The sequence below is a fragment of the Oncorhynchus tshawytscha genome, linkage group LG22 (assembly GCF_018296145.1).
Source record: "Oncorhynchus tshawytscha isolate Ot180627B linkage group LG22, Otsh_v2.0, whole genome shotgun sequence".
Lineage (NCBI taxonomy): Eukaryota > Metazoa > Chordata > Actinopteri > Salmoniformes > Salmonidae > Oncorhynchus > Oncorhynchus tshawytscha.
In genome coordinates, this window is record NC_056450.1 from 3,782,407 (window position 1) to 3,802,483 (window position 20,077).

Sequence of the window (20,077 nt, forward strand, 5' to 3'; positions counted from 1 at the left end):
TCAGTTCATCTTTCAATCAACCACGTGGGTATATGCTCCTAATAACCAATGAGGAGATGGAAGAGGCGGGACTTACAGCATGTCACAAATAGAACCAAGTTCTATTTTAGCGCATGGCTACGCAGGAGTGCGCGAGCAATGATTGAATAATATGTATGTGTACATTTATTTTGCAACGCGAGCGGTGTGGCCAGCATGTTAGGAATGGAAAATGCCAGTGCGCTAGTTTTTTAAATGACGAAATTGCAAACTAACGTGCATTTGACACTAGCGCCACCTTAAATCCAGACGATGATAGAGCCTTTACTGTGCACTGTTTTAATTCATATTAGTAAAGATTTGTCTTGACTTTTAAAATCTACTACCTTTTTAATGTGGCATACCTGTGAGCAGAACCATTTTAATCTTATTGTCAAACAAGTCACTTCAAAGGCGTTGTACACTACCTGCGCACGTTCATCCACTAAAATTATTCCAGCATCCAACAGCACACTAGCCACTTGATGAAAGAAAAAAGACATCCAATAGAAAAACACCAGAAAGTGTAATGGGATTTGGCGATTGAGACACTTCATAACAGCATTTTGGGGTGGCAGGTAGCCTGGTGGTTAGAGCGTTGGGCCAGTAACCGAAAGGTTGCTGGATCGAATCCACGAGCTGACAAGGTAAAAATCTGTCGTTCTGCCCCTGAACAAGGCAGTTAAACCACTGTTCCCCGGGAGGCCCTGATTGTAAATAAGAATTTGTTCTTAACTAACTTGTGTAGTTAAATAACAGGTAAAAAAATATATATAATAAGAAAAATGTTGCTTCAAGGACCATACCGGCTCACTTTCGATCCTGCACCTCAGCTAATCAAAAGGGACATAGAATGACTCCATTGTGGCATTGGAGTCATGAAAAAGGCTAACCTAACCAATGACCCATCATCACCTTATGTATTACTGCCTCTCAGTTCAAAGAAGTGACATACCAAAAAACAAACATCCAAATGTCTCCTGCCTTCCACGCATGCTGTCTGCCCCCAACACTAAAACATAAAAACAGTATTTTTATATGACTGAAACTAAATAAAAATGGAAAAACGAATATAAATATAAAAACGCCACTGCTGGCTTCTCTGAAGCTAAGCAGGGTTGGTCCTGGTCGCACTCGACATTGCCCTGTGGAGGGTGCCGTATTCAGGATGGGACGATAAACCGGTGTCCTGACTCTGGTCACTAAAGATCCCATTATCGTAAGAGTAGGGGTGTTAACACCGGTGTCGTGGCTAAATTCACAATCTGGCCCTCATACCATCATGGTCACCTAATCATCCCCAGCTTCCAGTTGGCTCATTCATCAGTCAACTTACCTGGTAAAATAAGGCTTGAATAAATGAAAAATAACTGTCGGTTACATTGTACCGGCCCTAGTATAAGAATGTCTCGATTTTGGAAAAGGTAGCAGTAATATCATTTACATTTAATAATACAAGTCAAATAAACATGCTATATTGAAAAGGTTTACAATTGTCGGCAAAATATATAAATTGCAATCCACGATAGTCTTTGATTAAAGGTTAAGGATAGGAGGCACTTTCCATTGTCTGCAGTAGTAGTTATTGAACTATTTTCTTAAATGATCATCTGGACGTCAACTTATGTCAAGTTTGTTAGAACACAAATGTTGAACATTAAGAATCAGGTGACAGGCTGATGGCCAAGCCTCAATGTAAGTCTGCAGTGCAATGTAGACTCTGCAATACAAATTAGTGCACTACACAGGGAATAGGGTACCATTTGGGAGGAACAGTAGTTTCCTAGTTGAACCGCCTTTAGAATGGAATCTTGAACCCTGAACATTTGTGTCCCTTCATAACAGCATTTTTCTTATTCAATGTATACAAAATATAGAAAAACAGAAAACACTGGACAACTCTTCAGTAACTAACAGTTAATTTTGCATCGGGTCAAAAGCCTCATCTACATTTTGAATTGGCCAACAACTCTCTAAAAGTTGAGAAAGAGCAGTCTCTATTGGTGGTACTTGTTCATTCAGGTTAGATCTAACAAGCTCTTCACAAGTAGTTCCCTCATGCATCTCTCTAATGGTTTTTGGTCTTCCCCTGCCTCTCCCCCTTCCTCTGCTTGTGGCTTTCCTTTTGCTCCCTCTCTCCCCCACCACCTCCGGGTCGCTCTGCCTCTCTTCCTCCTGCTCCCACTGTTTTGCAGATTTGTGTTCATTCAAATTCGATCCATCAAGCTCTTTACCAACAGTTCCTGCATAGATCTTTCTGCTGGTCCCTGGTCTTCCTTTTGGTCTGCCTATTGGTCTACCTGTACTCCTCCTTTTGCTCCCACTCTCTTCTTCCTCTGGGTTGAAGTCAGAGTCACTGTTGCTCCCGCTCTCCCCCACTTCTGGGTTGAATTCTGAGTCACTGTTCTTACTCTCCACAAACTCCTCAGGGTCAAAGGTCTGTCGTTTCCTCTTCCTCCCTACCCTGAGTGCCTTCTTCACTCTCTTCTGCCCAGTCTCTGGCTCTCCACTCTCCTCTATCATTACCTGTTGTTCAGTCTGACTCGCTGAGTTTGAGACGAACTCCTGTCCCTCTTCCTTCTCCTTGGTCCCGTAGCCAAGGCCTGGGTGGCAGCGCTGGATGTGGCTTTTCAGACTCACGTTGTGGTTGAAGGACTTGTCACATTGCTGGCACTTGTACGGCCGCTCGCCCGTGTGGAGGCGCATGTGGGACTTGAGATGGCTCGCTTGGTTGAAGGAGCGCTGACACTCTGGGCATGTGTAGGACTTGTCCCCGCTGTGGACTAGCATGTGTCTTTCCAGGATGTGTTTTTTGTTGAACTCCATTTTACAGATGTTGCAAATGTGCTGTGTGGGCCCTCGGTGACCTTGAATGTGGCCGTCTCGGGCTTTAATGTCGCTAAATCGTTTGGGGCAGTCGGGGCATTCGTAGGGTTTTTCCACACGCGGGTGGCTCTCCTCGTGCCTTAGTTTCTCCGGCCTGCTCTGGAGCGACTTGAGGCAGTACTTGCACTCGTGCACATAGCCTGGCTTGTGGATTCTTCTGTGAATGTTAAGAGAGACCTCGTTAACGAACCGCTTGCCACAGTCCTGACAGACGAACGGCTTCACGTGCTCGCAGACGTGAGTTTTGGAGCCTTTGGTGAACGTGCCGCAATCCGGGCAGAGCGCTGGGGAATCCCCTTCGGAATCTGAGGCTAGAAGTTCACTTAACTCCACCTCCGGTTCCCACTCCCTATCAGAGCTCTCCTCCTCCTCCTTCATTTCTTCCTCCTCCATTTCTTCCTCCCCCACCATTTCTTCCTCTCCCACCTCTTTTTGTTCCTCCTCTAATAACTGACGTTTCTTCTGAATGGCTTTGTCGTCGTGAACTTCGTCATCCAAACAAAGAGTCGTCTCAAACACCAGGGTTTGAATGTCCTCCAGACCTTTGTTGCAGATATCACCATCGTTACTCTCCAACAGAAGACCACTTTCCTCTGCAGTCTGCAAGGACAATGAAAAAAAATGAGCAATCATTACAACGAATCAGTAATAAATCTTCAATGTTGTACTTACAATTGAAGCTCTTATACCAATAGTTCCACATAACTATTGGCTAGAGAGAAACACAATGCAGATGAGGAAGGGACATCAACACCCCACAGAATCTCCCTAAATATGTAAAATTCTATGGATGCATCTCAACCTATTTTGACTATGGACAAAAAAAATACTGCCAACCTCCTGATTTCACTTAGTTTACAAATCATAGCCATAGGTGATGACAATTGTGGTTACTGGTTTACGTGACTAACACCTCCCCATTAAAAGGTTGGTTGTTTTTATGGCTTGTGTGAATTTGCATTCATGCAGTGTAAACATTGATCAGTGAAAAATGATAAAGGCTACCTTCAAGGTCTGATTATTGAAGGTGCCTGTTGAGGTGCCTGTCTGAGCATCAGTGGATGTGCCAGTTGACATGCCAGTAGTGCCGGTGGGAGCATCAGTTGTGCCAGTTGATACTTTGGCTGCTGAGCGGGATAGGTATTCAGCTGGGAGGTTAAAGGGCTGGCTCTTCCATTGGCCCCGGTGGTCACAGTGGTTGCAGAACCGGTTGATGGTGAGCAGGGTGTCTTGGATGAACTTGTCGATGCTGCAGGAGCCGCGACAAACTGGACAAGTCTTGAACAACGGAAGGAGGCAGTCTTCATAGACCACATACTTCCTCGCCATGTACACCGTGACAGAGTTTAACCTGGAAGAAGATATTTTTTAATCATAGGTTACTACCGATTGGGCTTCGCAAGCAGGCCAGACAGTGAGACCGTTCAAAAGTAATTAAGCATAGTTGCATGACACTTTTCAATTGAACAGTCGCTCATAGATTAGGAGGACAGGTGGCCTAAGTCGTTAGCCAATTCATTTAGAATAGTTCCCTACGGGCTACTTAAAAGTAAAATTTAAGTTTATACCGGTTCACATCCCTGTGTGGTATGTCCTCCGTAAACCTTGTATTGACTCCTACATTCTTCTGGATTGGCTGCACTTGGATGGCTGTAAATTGAATACAGTAGCATGTTAGGTCATTTCCATGTAAAAAGACCCATGAGCACCAACGTGAAGTTCATAAGAGCATGTTGAATAGGATATCAAATGAAAGCTGAAAAGTGTGCAAAGCTGTCAAAGGCAACAGGTGGCTACTTTGAAGAATCGAAAATATATATTTTGATTTAACACTTCTTTGTTTTCTACATGATTCCATAAGTGTTATTTCATAGTTTTGATGTCTTCACTATTATTCTACAATGTAGAAAAATAGAGGTTGGCCGATTTAATTAGGGCCGATTTCGAGTTTTCATAACAATCTGTAATCGGCCTTTTTGGATGCCAATTACATTGCAATCCACAAGGAGACTGCATGGCAGACGGCCTGTTACGCGAGTGCAGCATCAAAAGGACCTTGTGGCTGCAAGGAGCTAAGGTAAGTTGCTAGCTAGCATTAAACTTATCTTATAAAAAAGCAATCAATCCATAATCACTAGTTAACTACACATGGTTGATGATATTAGTAGGTTAATTAGCTTGTTCTGTGTTGCATATAATCAATTAACAGGCACCGCTTTGATCATCGAATCACAGCCTACTTCAACTTGATAACAAAAGCACATTTGCGAAAAAAAGCACAATCGTTGCAATAATGGACCTAACCATAAACATCAATGCATTTCTTAAAATCAATACACAAGTATATTTTTTTTAACCCTGCATATGTAGTTAAAAGAAATTCATGTTCGCAGGCAATATTAACTAGGGAAATTGTGTCACTTCTCTTGCGTTCTGTACATGCAGCAGTTTGGGCCGCCTGGCTTGTTGTGAACTGTTGAAAGGCCATTTGTTCCTAACAAAGACCGTAATTAATTTGCCAGAATTTTGCATAATTATGACATAACATTGAAGGTTGTGCAATGTAACAGCAATATTTAGACTTAGGGTTGCCACCCTAACGGTTCCGTATTTCACTGAAAGAATAAACGTTTTGTTTTCGAAATGATAGTTTCTGGATTTTACCATATCAATGACCAAAGGCTCGTATTTCTGTGTTTATTATAATTAAGTATATGATTTGATAGAGCAGTCTGACTGAGCGGTGGTAGGCATCAGCAGGCTCGTAAGCATTCATTCAAACAGTAGCTCTTAGCCATGCTTGAAGCACACAGAGATTAGGCTGACAATACTAATGTGCCTATAAGAACATCCAATAGTCAAAGGTATATGAAATACAAATGGTATAAAGAGAAATACTCCTATAAAACCTAAAACTTCTTAACTGGGAATATTGAAGACTCACGTTTCATTTGTTCTGAGCAAGGAACTTAAATGTTAGCTTTTTTACATGGCACATATTTCACTTATACTTTCTTCTCAAACACTTCTTGCATTATTTAAACCAAATTGAACATGTTTCATTATTTATTTGAGACTAAATTGATTTCATTTATGTTGTAAGGGTTAGGGAACTGGTGGCAGTGAAGTCAGACGCAGAAATAGGTAATAGCCGGAGCGGTTTAATTTCAAAACCAACGGCAATAAAAAAAGAACCTACATGGGTTCAAAACCCGACGCGCACCAGTAACATAGTACACAAGCAAACAAACAATTCCACACAAGGACATGGGGGGTACAGAGGGTTAAATACACAACACTTAATGATGGAAAATGGAAACCAGGTGTGTTGGAAAATGAGACAAAACAAATGGAAAATGAAAAGTGGATCGACGATGGCTAGAAGACTGTTGACGCTGACCGCCGAACAAGGAGAGGAAACAACTTTGGTGGGAGTCGTGATAGATAGATAGACTGCTCAAAAAAATAAAGGGAACACTAAAATAACACATCCTAGATCTGAATGAAATATTCTTATTAAATACTTTTTTCTTTACATAGTTGAATGTGCTGACAACAAAATCACAGAAATTATCAATGGAAATCAAATGTATCAACCCATGGAGGTCTGGATTTGGAGTCACACTCAAAATTAAAGTGGAAAACCACACTACAGGCTGATCCAACTTTGATGTAATGTCCTTAAAACAAGTCAAAATGAGGCTCAGTAGTGTGTGTGGCCTCCGTGCCTGTATGACCTCCCTACAACGCCTGGGCATGCTCCTGATGAGGTGGCGGATGGTCTCCTGAGGGATCTCCTCCCAGACCTGGACTAAAGCATCCGCCAACTCCTGGACAGTCTGTGGTGCAACGTGGCGTTGGTGGATGGATCGAGACATGATGTCCCAGATGTGCTCAATTGGATTCAGGTCTGGGGAACGGGCGGGCCAGTCCATAGCATCAATGCCTTCCTCTTGCAGGAACTGCTGACACACTCCAGCCACATGAGGTCTTGCATTAGGAGGAACCCAGGGCCAACCACACCAGCATATGGTCTCACAAGGGGTCTGAGGATCTCATCTCGGTGCCTAATGGCAGTCAGGCTACCGCTGGCGAGCACATGGAGGGCTGTGCGGCCCCCCAAAAAATGCCTCCCCACACCATGACTGACCCACCGCCAAACCGGTCATGCTGGAGGATGTTGCAGGCAGCAGAACGTTCTCCACGGCGCCTCCAGACTGTCACATGTGCTCAGTGTGAACCTGCTTTCATCTGTGAAGAGCCAGTGGCGAATTTGCCAATCTTGGTGTTCTTTGGCAAATGCCAAACGTCCTGCACGGTGTTGGGCTGTAAGCACAACCCCCACCTGTGGACGTCGGGCCCTCATACCACCCTCATGGAGTCTGTTTCTGACTGTTTGAGGAGACACATGCACATTTGTGGCCTGCTGGATGTCATTTTGCAGGGCTCTCGCAGTGCTCCTCCTTCTCCTGCTTGCACAAAGGCGGAGGTAGCGATCCTGCTGCTGGGTTGTTGCCCTCCTACGGCCTCCTCCACGTCTCCTGATGTACTGGCCTGTCTCCTGGTAGCGCCTCCATGCTCTGGACACTACGCTGACAGACACAGCAAACCTTCTTGCCACATCTCGCATTGATGTGCCATCCTGGATGAGCTGCACTACCTAAGCCACTTGTGTGCGTTGTAGACTCCGTCTCATGCTACCACTAGAGTGAAAGCACCGCCAGCATTCAAAAGTGACCAAAACATCAGCCAGGAAGCATAGGAACTGAGAAGTGGTCTGTGGTCCCCACCTGCAGAACCACTCCTTTATTGGGGGTGTCTTGCTAATTGTCTATAATTTCCACCTGTTGTCTATTCCATTTGCACAACAACATGTGAAATGTATTGTCAATCAGTGTTGCTTCCTAAGTGGACAGTTTGATTTCACAGAAGTGTGATTGAATTGGAGTTACATTGTGTTGTTTAAGTGTTCCCTTTATTTTTTTGAGCAGTGTGTGTGTGTGTGTGTATATATATATATATATACTCAAATCGGTACCGGCGTTGAAACATAATCAGTTGACCACTAGTAGAAAATAGTAAAAATAAAGAAAAACCCTTGAATGAGTAAGTGTCCAAACTTTTGATTGGTACTGTAGACATTAACAATTTTTCCTCAATCTGGCTTCTTCACCTGCGGGATCGTCTGAGACCAGCCACCTGGACAGCTGATGAAACTGGGTTTGCACAACCGAAGAATTTCAAACTGTCAGAAACCGTCTCAGGGAAGCTAATCTGCGTGCTCGTCATCTTCACCAGGTTCCTGACCTGACTGCAGTTCAGCATCGTAACCAACTTCAGTGGGCAAATGTTCCCCTTCCATACTGGAGAAGTGTGCTCTTCAAGGATTAATCCCGGTTTAAAATGTAGATGGCAGACATTGAATGGCGTCATGTGGGCAAGCGGTTTGCTGATGTCAACAGTTTTTAACAGAGTGCCCCATGGTGGGGTTATGGTTAGGGCAGGCATAAGCTACAGACAATCGAACACAATTGCATTTTTTGAATGCACAGAGATAACGTGACAAGATCCTGAGGCCCAATGTCGTGCCATTCATCCCCCGCCATCACCTCATGTTTCAGCATGATAATGCACAGCTGACAGCCCCATGTTGCAAGGATCTGTACACAATTCCTGGAAGCTGATGTCCCAGTTCTTCCATGGCCTGCATACTCACCAGACATGTCACCTATTGAGCATATTTGGAATGGTCTGGATTGTGTACGACAGTGTGTTTCAGTTCCCTCCAATATCCAGCAACTTCGCACAGCTATAGAAGAGTGGGACAACATTCCACAGGCCATAATCAACAGCCTGATCAACTCTATGCATTGGAGGTCAAATCACATTTTATTTGTCACATACACATGGTTAGCAGATGTTAATGCGAGTGTAGCAAAATGCTTGCGCTTCTAGTTCCGACCATGCAGTAATATCTAACATATCTAACTATACCACAAGCATTTCGCTACACTCGCATTAACATCTGCTAACCATGTGTATGTGACAAATAAAATTTGATTTGATAACAAGTAATCTAACCTAATAATTTCACAACAATGTGCTGCATGAGGCAAATGGTGGCCACACAAGATAGTGACTGGTTTTCTGGTATCTGACCAACAGATGCATATCTGTATCCACAGTCATGTGAAATCAATAGATTAGGGCCTAATGAATTTATTTAAATGTACTTATATGAACTAACACATTCAAATCTTTGAAATTGTTGCATGCTGCGTTTTATATATTTTTGTTCAGTGTAGTTTAGGACAATTCTTTCTGCCTTCTGAGTTTAAGTAACATTGCCTTGTGCCTTAATTCCATTACCAAAAACCCACATTACTTTTAAGACATTTTATAATTTCTCCCCCTCATGAGGAAGGATAAAGTTCACACATCAAGTGTTTTTACTGATATAAATGTTGTTTATTAATTATTGAAGCTGCAATATGTAATAGATCTGTCATTCTCATTGACAACAAGTCTAAGAAGCACTAGATATGTTCTACGTATGCTATATCTATGCTTCCTGCTAAGTTTAATTTTACTTTAGATTTTGTACACCAGATTCAAACAGCTGAAAATACAATAATTGTGAACACAGAAAAGTTGAGTTTACAGTCCTGTACAGTAGAGGAGAACGGCGTAAAATTCAGTAACTACACAGTAGAGCACACGAGTTGAATACACTAATGTATTGTACTGAACTATACTCTTCTGTGCTGTACTTGGATGTCAACTTGTGAAAACGTGGTCGTCAAATAATAGCTAGTTTGAAGAATAATACCCAAATATACAAAGGATGATATTGCATATCTATTTAGGATACTTCATCATGAAGAGAATGACATTCATATCCATAATTATGTGTTTCTGTGTAGTACAGATCAGGGACCCATGATGAAATTCCATTACCACAATTATTTTACGGGTGTATATCCACATCACTTACTGTAGTTCAATAACCAAAATATATGTTTTTCAAAACTCAAGTTGTATTGTCATTAGGGATGAATGGGTATGATATTTGAAACGGGGCTCAATTTGGCCTTTTTCAACATTACAAACCAAAATCTGTCTTTTCGATATACAGATGTTCTATTTAGTTTATTATGCCCCTTCATTAGAATTTTCTAAATAGATTAACAATTTTACATTGAACACTGCATGGGGGTGAATTATGGCCTTTTTATTTTAACTTTTAATATAATACATAAATATTTAATGAAAACATGTTCAATTTGGTTTAAATAATGCAAACAGTGTTGGAGTTCTTATAGGCACATTAGTCTAATTAGTTATCGGCCAAGTAAAAGTGCAATATGTGCCATGTCAGAACAAAAAAGATAATTCTGGCAAATTATTTATGGTCTTAATTAAATTATTATTTACAGTTCGCAACGGAGCCAGGCGGCCCAAACTGTTGCATATACCCTGACTCGGCATACACTGAACGCAAGAGAAGTGACACAATTTCCCAAGTTAACATTGCCTGCTAACATGAATTTCTTTTAACTAAATGTGCAGGTTTAAAAAAATATATACTTCTGTGTATGGATTTTAACCTGATGACGGGTTAGGGTTCCCATTTGGGAACGATCCCTTCCGACGTTAACTGGGACGTGGCGCATGGAACGCAAAAATATTCTTAGAAATATTTAACCTCCACACATTAACAAGTCCAATAGCTCAAATGAAAGAAACACCTTGTTCATCTAGCCAGCAAGTCAGATTTCTAAAATGTTTTACGGTGAAAACATAGCACATATTTATGTCAAACCACCACCAAAGACACAGCTAATTTGAATTAGCCACGTTGAACAAAATATGCAATCAACAACCGCAGGATTAAAAGAACAATAATTCACTAACCTTTTGAAAATCTTCATCAGATGACAGTAATAGGACATGTTACACAGCACATACGTTTTTTTCAATAATATGCAATTTATATCCATAAATCTCTGTTTACAATGACGCCATGTTCAAAAAATGCTACTCAAATGTCCGGAGAAATGATGATATCTGCCGGAGCTAACGTCAGATAACAAGCAATACACATCATAAACTTTGACTAAATATACATGTTCTACATATAGTTAGAAAGATACACTTCTTCTTAATGCAACCGCTGTGTTACATTTATTTTTAACGTTACAGAATTCGTTCACTAGGCTATAATATGAGACGGCGCTCAGAAATTAGCATTATGTCTCCTCTATCTCGGAGTCCACAGAAACCCATAATTAACACATAAATATTCCCTTACCTTTGATGTTCTTCGATCAGAAGACGTGGAAGGAGTTATACTTACCAAAAACTGCGTTTGGTTTTCAAGTCTGTGTCTTTAGGTTATCAAACACGACAAATTCCGGTCGAAATGCAGGCAAAATTCTAGTGGATGCGCATCAAAACTTCAAAATTACATATTATATGTCGACTAAACTGGTCAAACTAAGTGCAGAATCGAGCTTTAGCATGTTCTAAACATACAAAACAATCCTTAGCGTGAACAGACAAACCTACATCGTTTGGTGAATCTTGGAACAAAGAGAGCTCCGGACCCGACGTGCGCATGAAAGTGCATGTATTTTCGCGTGACCCGGAGGTTTCGAGGGAGCGCGCGATTCTCACAATGGCAGGCCCCACTGAAAGGGGACAACGCGCTGAAGAGATAGAAACTGTTCCCAGATCTGTAGCTGGTTGGGAAGGGTGGGGGCGATGACGTCAAAATTGTCCCAACTTTTCTGTTGCCAAGAGAGAGTTTGGGAGAATGGCTGCCCTGAGAGTTCTGCTTTACATAGAGACAAAATTTGAACGGTTTTAGAAGCTTTAGAGTGTTTTCTATTCAATAATAATTATTATATGCATATATTAGCAATTTTTGACAGATTTTTTTTCTGTTTACTATGGGCACGCAATTCCTCCAAAGGGGGCAGTAGTCAGCCCTATCTTTAACAGGTTTTAAGGAAGGCATTGATGTTTATGGTTAGGTACATTTGTGCAACTAAGGTGTTTTTTTCCCCACAAATGTGCTTTTGATAAATCATCACCCGTTTTGGCAAAGTTGAAGTAGGCTGTGATTCAATGATAAATTAACAGGCACCACATTGATTATATGCAACGCAGGACAAGCTAGTTAACCTAGTAATATCATCAACCGTGTAGTTAACTGGTGATTATGTAAAGATTGATCGTTTTTTATAATATAAGTTTAATGCTAGCTTGCAACTTACCTTGGCTCATTGCAGCCACAAGGTCCTTTTGACACTGCACTCGCGTAACAGGGGGTCAGCCTACCACACAGCTTCCTCATGGATTGCAATGTAATCGGCCATAATCAGCATCCAAAAAGGCAGATTAGTGATTTGTAAAACTTGAAATCGGCCCTATGTAATCAGCCATGCCGATTAATCAGTCGACTTCTACCCTGCCCATTTCTACAATTTAGCTTCTTAAAATCTGATTTTAAGCCTAACCTTTAACCTTAAATTAAGACCAAAGAGCAAATGTTTGTTTTCATGAATGTTTAGGATATAGCCAATGTTGACTGTGGCAACTAGTGACAACAGCAATGACTCAATTAGCCTAGTTAGCTAGCTTCTCTCAGTTTAATGCAGTCATAACAGGTAGTATGTAATCGGATGGGATGATAAACTAGCAAGAAGTTAGTCTAGAGCGAGTTAAGTGGTTGCTGTTAACATCTCTGCCGCCTTGCCTCTCACATTCACACCACATGGTCCTTCCCCTGCTCCCTAGTAGCAGCTGAGCTCTGAGGCTCTCTATCCATAGCTCTGGTTAATAAAGTTGTAAAAACAATACTTTTCTGATGCTTCCCTGACTCAAATCGGGGACGGGTCTAGTTGTCCTTAGGTCCGTTCTGAATGGTTTTTAAAAACAAACGTATGCATATTGGGTTCAGGGCTTTCCTGTGTCCATTTCAGAACAGGACCTCTAACCAGGGCTCGCAATTAAGGGGGACGACTGGGGACGATTTCTTTTTAATTATGTTGGGACAGTTGTGGGACGATAGGCCAGAAAAATATAAAATGCATACAACAGTGGTTCCAGTTATTTTTTTTATTTAACTAGGAAAGTCAGTTAAGAACAAACCCTAATGACGCTGGGCCAATTGTACGCTGCCATATGGGACTCCCAATCATTGCCGGTTGTGATACAGCCTGGAATCCAACCAGGGTCTGTAGTGACGCCTCTAGCACTGAGATGCAGTGCCTTAGACCGCTGCACCACTCGGGAGCTCAGTAAAATGTTTAAACACAAAGACAAGACTCACAAAATTTAGCTTCAAAGTTTATTAACTATGAATAATTCACATTACAAGTGCAGCAATGTGTTGTCTCGTTCATATGCATGAAAGTTTAAAATGCTATTACACGAGAACACCATTCTCAAACGTGCACCTGATGCAAGCGGTTTTTATAATGTGACAGATGGATATACAGCCTAATGGTAGAATATAAGAGGGAATATCTGTGAAGATACAACAATATGATTGTGCCTTACTGCCTTTGGAAAGTAGAAATGCTGGTTTCCATGGTATAATTTGGAAATATTCAGGGGTTTTTCTATGGACGGATTTTGGCTATAGGCTATTAAAAGCAAGGTAAGCTTGGCTGTGTAAAACGTCTAGGTTTCAAACAATGATATGGCTGGCTACATGTCATATGCAATTATTTAGGTTATGGAAAGGTGTAATATTAGAATATCATTCCAATGTTGGGCAAATAGGCCTATTAGAATGCACATTTTACTCTCTCCCAGCCTGTCTGCGGGCCCGCCGGCCCTGAGTTGAGGTTTTGTGTGCTGGGAGTTGCTGTGGCATTTGCATTATCTATAGACTATGGCTAGCTACTAAGGTATTCTAGAGAATATGGTTGTATCTCCCTGACCTGAACCGAATGCACACTATAAAATGTGCTAAGTATTTCTGCCTCACGCAGCAACACTGCCTGGCTGGGGGCTGTGGATACGCATGTGAAGAGCTGAGTGACAGATTCATTAACTTACTTGAAACGGAAGTCTACTGTAGTGAGACTTTGTCCTTGTGTTTCTTGGCTATTTACATCGTTTTGTTCACAAGCTAGGTTTTTCTATGCTTGAGTTTCAACCGTTAGGGAAGAGAAGACAACGCTTCTACTAGTCAGACCCTCAATCTCAGTTACAAACAGGACTCGAATCGCATTACCACGGTAACCTCCTGTCCCGTGTACATTTTCTCATGTGATATGTTGGTTAAAAAATGAAATGCAACAATATACCACATTACTTTTTACTAGTAATACATTTGTTTTAATAACATTACAAATGCTCATCCGTTTTTTGTTTTGTTGGTGTAATTTTCAGTGGTGTAAAGTACAAAAGTAAAACACCTTTACGATTTATATTTGACAACTTTTACTTCACTACATTTAGCTCCCGAGTGGCGCACCGGTCTAAGGCACTGCATCTCAGTGCTAGAGGCGTCACTACAGACCCTGGTTAGATCCCGGGCTGTATTGGCCCAGCGTTGTCCGGGTTAGAGGAGGGTTTGGCCGGGGTAGGCCGTCATTGTAAAATAAGAATTTGGTCTTAACTGACTTGCCTGGTTTAAATAAAATAATGTACCTTTTACCCCAAACATTTCCCCTGACACCTAAAAGTACTAGTTACATTTTGAATGCTTAGCAGGACAGGAAGATGGTCCAATTCACACACGTATATATACACACACACACACACACACACACACACGTCTGGCACTGCAGGATTTGAGTCCCTGGCGGCGTAGTGTGTTACTGATGGTAGGCTTTGTTACTTTGGTCCCAGCTCTCTGCAGGTCATTCACTAGGTCCCCCCGTGTGGTTCTGGGATTTTTGCTCACCGTTCTTGTGATCATTTTGACCCCACGGGGTGAGATCTTGCGTGGAGCCCCAGATCGAGGGAGATTATTAGTGGTCTTGTATGTCTTCCATTTCCTAATAATTGCTCCCACAGTTGATTTCTTCAAACCAAGCTGCTTACCTATTGCAGATTCAGTCTTCCCAGCCTGGTGCAGGTCTACACTTTTGTTTCTGGTGTCCTTTGACAGCTCTTTGGTCTTGGCCATAGTGGAGTGTGATTGTTTGAGGTTGTGGACAGGTGTCTTTTATACTGATAACAAGTTCAAACAGGTGCCATTAATACAGGTAACGAGTGGAGGACAGAGGAGCCTCTTAAAGAAGAAGTTACAGGTCTGTGAGGGCCAGAAATCTTGCTTGTTTGTAGGTGACCAAATACTTATTTTCCACCATAATTTGCAAATAAATTCATAAAAAATCCTACAATGTGATTTTCTGGGAAAAAAACTTCTCATTTAGTCTGTTGAAGTATACCTATGATGCAAATTACAGGCCTCGTCTTTTTAAGTGGGAGAACTTGCACAATTGGTAGCTGACTAAATACTTTTTTGCCCCACTGTATTTGATACACTGCCGATTTTGCAGGTTTTCCTACTTACAAAGAATGTAGAGGTCTGTCATTTTTATCATAGGTACACTTCAACTGTGAAAGACGGAATCTAAAAAAAAAAATCCAGAAAATCACATTGTATGATTTTTAAGTAATTAATTTGCATTTTATTGCATGACATAAGTATTTGATCACCTACCAACCAGTAAGAATTCCAGCTCACAGACCTGTTAGTTTTTCTTTAAGAAGCCCTCCTGTTCTCCACTCATTACCTGTATATTAACTGCACCTGTTTGAACTCGTTACCTGTATAAAAGACACCTGTCCACACACTCAATCAAACAGACTCCAACGTCTCCACAATGGCCAAGACCAGAGAGCTGTGTAAGGACATCAGGGATAAAATTGTAGACCTGCACAAGGCTGGGATAAGCTACAGGACAATAGGCAAGCAGCTTGGTGAGAAGGCAACAACTGTTGGCGCAATTATTAGAAAATGGTCAATCACCCTCGGTCTGGGGCTCCATGAAAGATCTCACCTCGTGGGGCATCAATGATCATGAGGAAGGTGAGGGATCAGCCCAGAACTACACGGCAGGACCTGGTCAATGACCTGAAGAGAGCTGGGACCACAGTCTCAAAGAGAACCATTAGTAACACACAACGCCGTCATGGATTAAAATCCTGCAGCGCACGCAAGGTCTCCCTGCTCAAGCCAGCGCATGTCCAGGCCCGTCTGAAGTTTGCCAATAACCATCTGGATGATCCAGAGGAGGAATGGGAGAAGGTCATGTGGTCTGATTAGACCAAAAAGCTCTATTTTTGTCTCAACTCCACTCGCCGTGGTTGGAGGAAGAAGGATGAGTACAACCCCAAAAACACCATCCCAACCGTGAAGCATGGAGGTGGAAACATCATTCTTTGGGGATGCTTTTCTGCAAAGGGGACAGGATGACTGCACCGTATTGAGGGGAGGATGGATGGGGCCTTGTATCGCGAGATCTTGGCCAACAACCTCCTTCCCTCAGTAAGAGCATTGAAGATGGGTCGTGGCTAGGTCTTCCAGCATGACAACGACCCAAAACACACAGCCAGGGCAACTAAGGAGTGGCTCCGTAAGAAGCATCTCAAGGTCCTGGAGTGGCCTAGCCAGTCTCCAGACCTGAACCCAATAGAAAATCTTTGGAAGGAGCTGAAAGTCCAGCAACAGCCCCGAAACCTGAAGGATCTGGAGAAGGTCTGTATGGAGGAGTGGGCCAAAATCCCTGCTGCAGTGTGTGCAAACCTGGCAAGAACTACAGGAAACGTATGATCTCTGTAATTGCAAACAAAGATTTCCGTACCAAATATTAAGTTTCTGATGTAGCAAATACTTATGTCATGCAATAAAATGCTAATTAATTACTTTGAAATCATACAATGTGATTTTCTGGATTTTTGTTTTAGATTCCGTCTCTCACAGTTGAAGTGTACCTATGATAAAAATTAGAAGTAGGAAAACCTGCAGGAAAACCTTACTTTGTAAGTAGGAAAACCTGCAAAATCGGCAGTGTATCAAATACTTGTTCTCCCCACTGTGTGTGTGTGTGTGTGTGTGTGTGTGTGTGTGTGTGTGTATGTGTGTGTGTGTGTGTGTATATATATATATATATCTCAAAAAATTATAGGCAATTAGCAAGACACCCCCAGTAAAGGAGTGGTTCTGCAGGTGGTGACCATAGACCGCTTCCTGGCTGATGTTTTGGTCACTTTTGAATGCTGGTGGTGCTTTCACTCTAGTGGTAGCATGAGACAGTCTACAACCCACACAAATGGCTCAGGTAGTGCAGCTCATCCAGGATGGAACATCAATGCGAGCTGTGGCAAGAAGGTTTGCTGTGTCTGTCAGCGTAGTGTCCAGAGCATGGAGGCGCTACCAGGAGACAGGCCAGTACATCAGGAGACGTGGAGGAGGCCGTAGGAGGGTAACAACCCAGCAGCAGGACCGCTACCTCCGCCTTTGTGCAAGGAAGAGCAGGAGGAGCACTGCCAGAGCCCTGCAAAATGACCTCCAGCAGGCCACAAATGTGCATGTGTCTGCTCAAACGGTCAGAAACCGACTCCACGAGGGTGGTATGAGGGCCCGATGTCCACAGGTGGGGGTTGTGCTTACAGCCCAACACCGTGCAGGATGTTTGGCAAATTCGCCACTGGCGCCCTGTGCTCTTCACAGATCAAAGCAGGTTCACACTGAGCACATGTGACAGACGTGACAGAGTCTGGAGATGCAGTGGAGAACGTTCTGCTGCCTGCAACATCCTCCAGCATGACCGGTTTGGTGGTGGGTCAGTCATGGTGTGGGGTGGCATTTCTTTGGGGGGCCGCACAGCCCTCCATGTGCTCGCCAGCGGTAGCCTGACTGCCATTAGGTACCGAGATGAGATCCTCAGACCCCTTGTGAGACCATATGCTGGTGCGGTTGGCCCTGGGTTCCTCCTAATGCAAGACAATGCTAGACCTCATGTGGCTGGAGTGTGTCAGCAGTTCCTGCAAGAGGAAGGCATTGATGCTATGGACTGGCCCGCCCGTTCTCCAGACCTGAATCCAATTGAGCACATCTGGGACATCATGTCTCGCTCCATCCACCAACGCCACGTGGCACCACAGACTGTCCAGGAGTTGGCAGATGCTTTAGTCCAGGTCTGGGAGGAGATCCCTCAGGAGCCCATCCACCACCTCATCAGGAGCATGCCCAGGCGTTGTAGTGAGGTCATACAGACACGTGGAGGCCACACACACTACTGAGCCTCATTTTGACTTGTTTTAAGGACATTACATCAAAGTTGGATCAGCCTGTAGTGTGGTTTTCCACTTTAATTTTGAGTGTGAATCCAAATCCAGACCTCCATGGGTTGATGAATTTGATTTCCATTGATAATTTGTGATTTTGTTGTCAGCACATTCAACTATGTAAAGAAAAAAGTATTTAATAAGAATATTTCATTCATTTAGATCTAGGATGTGTTATTTTAGTGTTCCCTTTAATTTTTACATTTAACTAGGCAAGTCAGTTAAGAACAAATTCTTATTTACAATGACAGCCTACCCCGGCCAAACCCTAAAATGCTGACCACACTGCTCGCTTCGCAAAATAAATGTACACAAACGTTATTCAATCATTGCACACACTGCTCGCGAGCATCTGTGTGGCCAGGCGCTAAAATGGAAATTGGTTCTATTCGTGAAGCTCAACGCACTGCAAGTCCAGCCTCTCCTGTCTCCTCATTTGGTTTTTAGGACCATATATCCACGTGACATCTCCTCATTGGCTTTTAGGTGCATATAACGACATGGGTGATTGAAAGATGAATTTAAGTCCACACTCCGGTCGGTTGTAGTAATGCTGTAAAGTTGGTTGCCAACCACCATATAGAGTCCAAAGACAAAAAAGAAACCTGAAGGAAGGAAAGATGATGAGAAATGAATTCGGTTTACCGGATTAATTGTCTGAGTAGAGGACATTGGGTTGTTATTTTATCTGAAGTGCACAATGTTTATATACCAGGGCAAAGTAGCTAGCAACAGCAAGCTAGCTAGGTAAATTGCCATAAATGTTAAATGCTTTTTGACCTGTCCCCAAATTAATATAATTGGCTCAGCTTTGTTGTTGATATTTTAACCTGCGTATCCTGATCGTTTCTGGTGTGCGTGAACAAAATACATTTTCACGCGTGCGGTTTGGTCAGCATGTAACGATGCTGGGCCAATTGTGCGCCGCCCTATAGGACTCCAATCGAACCAGGATCTGTAGTGACGCCTCTAGCACTGAGATGCAGTGCCTTAGACTGTTGTGCCACTCAGGAGCCCCAACAGAACATCCCTGGCATCTCTATTGCCCCTGATCTGACAGACTCACTAAACACAAATGCTTCATTTGTAAATGATGTCTGAGTGTTGGAGTACGCCTCTGGCTATCCGTAAATAAATAAAAACATGAAAATGGTGCCGTCTGGTTTGCTTAAAATATGGAATTTGAAATGGTTTATACTTTTACTTCTGATACTTAAGTATATTTTAGCAATTACATTTACATTTTGGGATATTTTGGCTCTGAAAAAATGGTTCTTAACAAATTACTAAGTTTGTAATATACACTGTATCTGTCTCCGAAATGGACCAATTACTTTAAAAGCACTGCAAATGACCTAGACCTATGTTGGCTTATTTAAACATTAAAGAAACTAGTATTTTCATTTTGGGATGGTTGAAGTTCGGTTTGACAGTTGAAATTGCACTTTGGGTCGGTGAGGGGGGAAAAAATTGTTGCGAGCCCTGCCTCTAATCCCCTTCACCATTTTGTCCTCATCATTGAGATTATTCAAATTCAATCATGAAAGTGTTTAAAGTCATTTAAAAAGGGACAATAGATCACTGAGTACCAGGCCATTAGAGAGGGCCGTTAGCAAATTGGGTAGGCCACCCATCAACTGCATTCACTTGCAGAGGTTTGGAAGGGATTACATTGACTGCGGTCATGATTTGTGACTGGCGGTATTTTTTTATTACCTTTATTTAACTAGGCAAGTCAGTTAAGAACTAATTCTTATTTTCAATGATGGCCTAGGAACAGTGGGTTAACTGCCTGTTCAGGGGCAGAATGACAACCTAACCACTAGGCTACCCTGCGGTCACCGTGATGGTCCTA

The 20,077-nt window shown here is 42.5% G+C and overlaps 2 protein-coding genes across 6 annotated transcripts in view; one reads left to right on the forward strand and one right to left on the reverse strand.

Moving 5' to 3' along the window:
- Positions 1-20,077, forward strand: part of LOC112221596 — a 96,069-nt gene that overhangs the window by 30,366 nt on the left and 45,626 nt on the right. The gene's annotated exons all lie outside the window — the stretch shown is intronic.
- The window catches only part of LOC112221597 (zinc finger protein 345-like), a 30,907-nt gene continuing 12,273 nt past the window's right edge, over positions 1,444-20,077 (reverse strand). For all 5 annotated transcript variants that reach the window (XM_024383753.2, XM_024383757.2, XM_042303580.1 and 2 more), the window contains 3 exons: positions 4,473-4,554; positions 3,910-4,255; positions 1,444-3,504 (listed from right to left, as the gene is read on the reverse strand). In XM_024383753.2, coding sequence (XP_024239521.1) covers positions 1,936-3,504; positions 3,910-4,255; positions 4,473-4,554 — 1,997 coding nt within the window. In that variant the 3' untranslated portion in view covers positions 1,444-1,935. The remainder of the gene's footprint in view (positions 3,505-3,909; positions 4,256-4,472; positions 4,555-20,077) is intronic.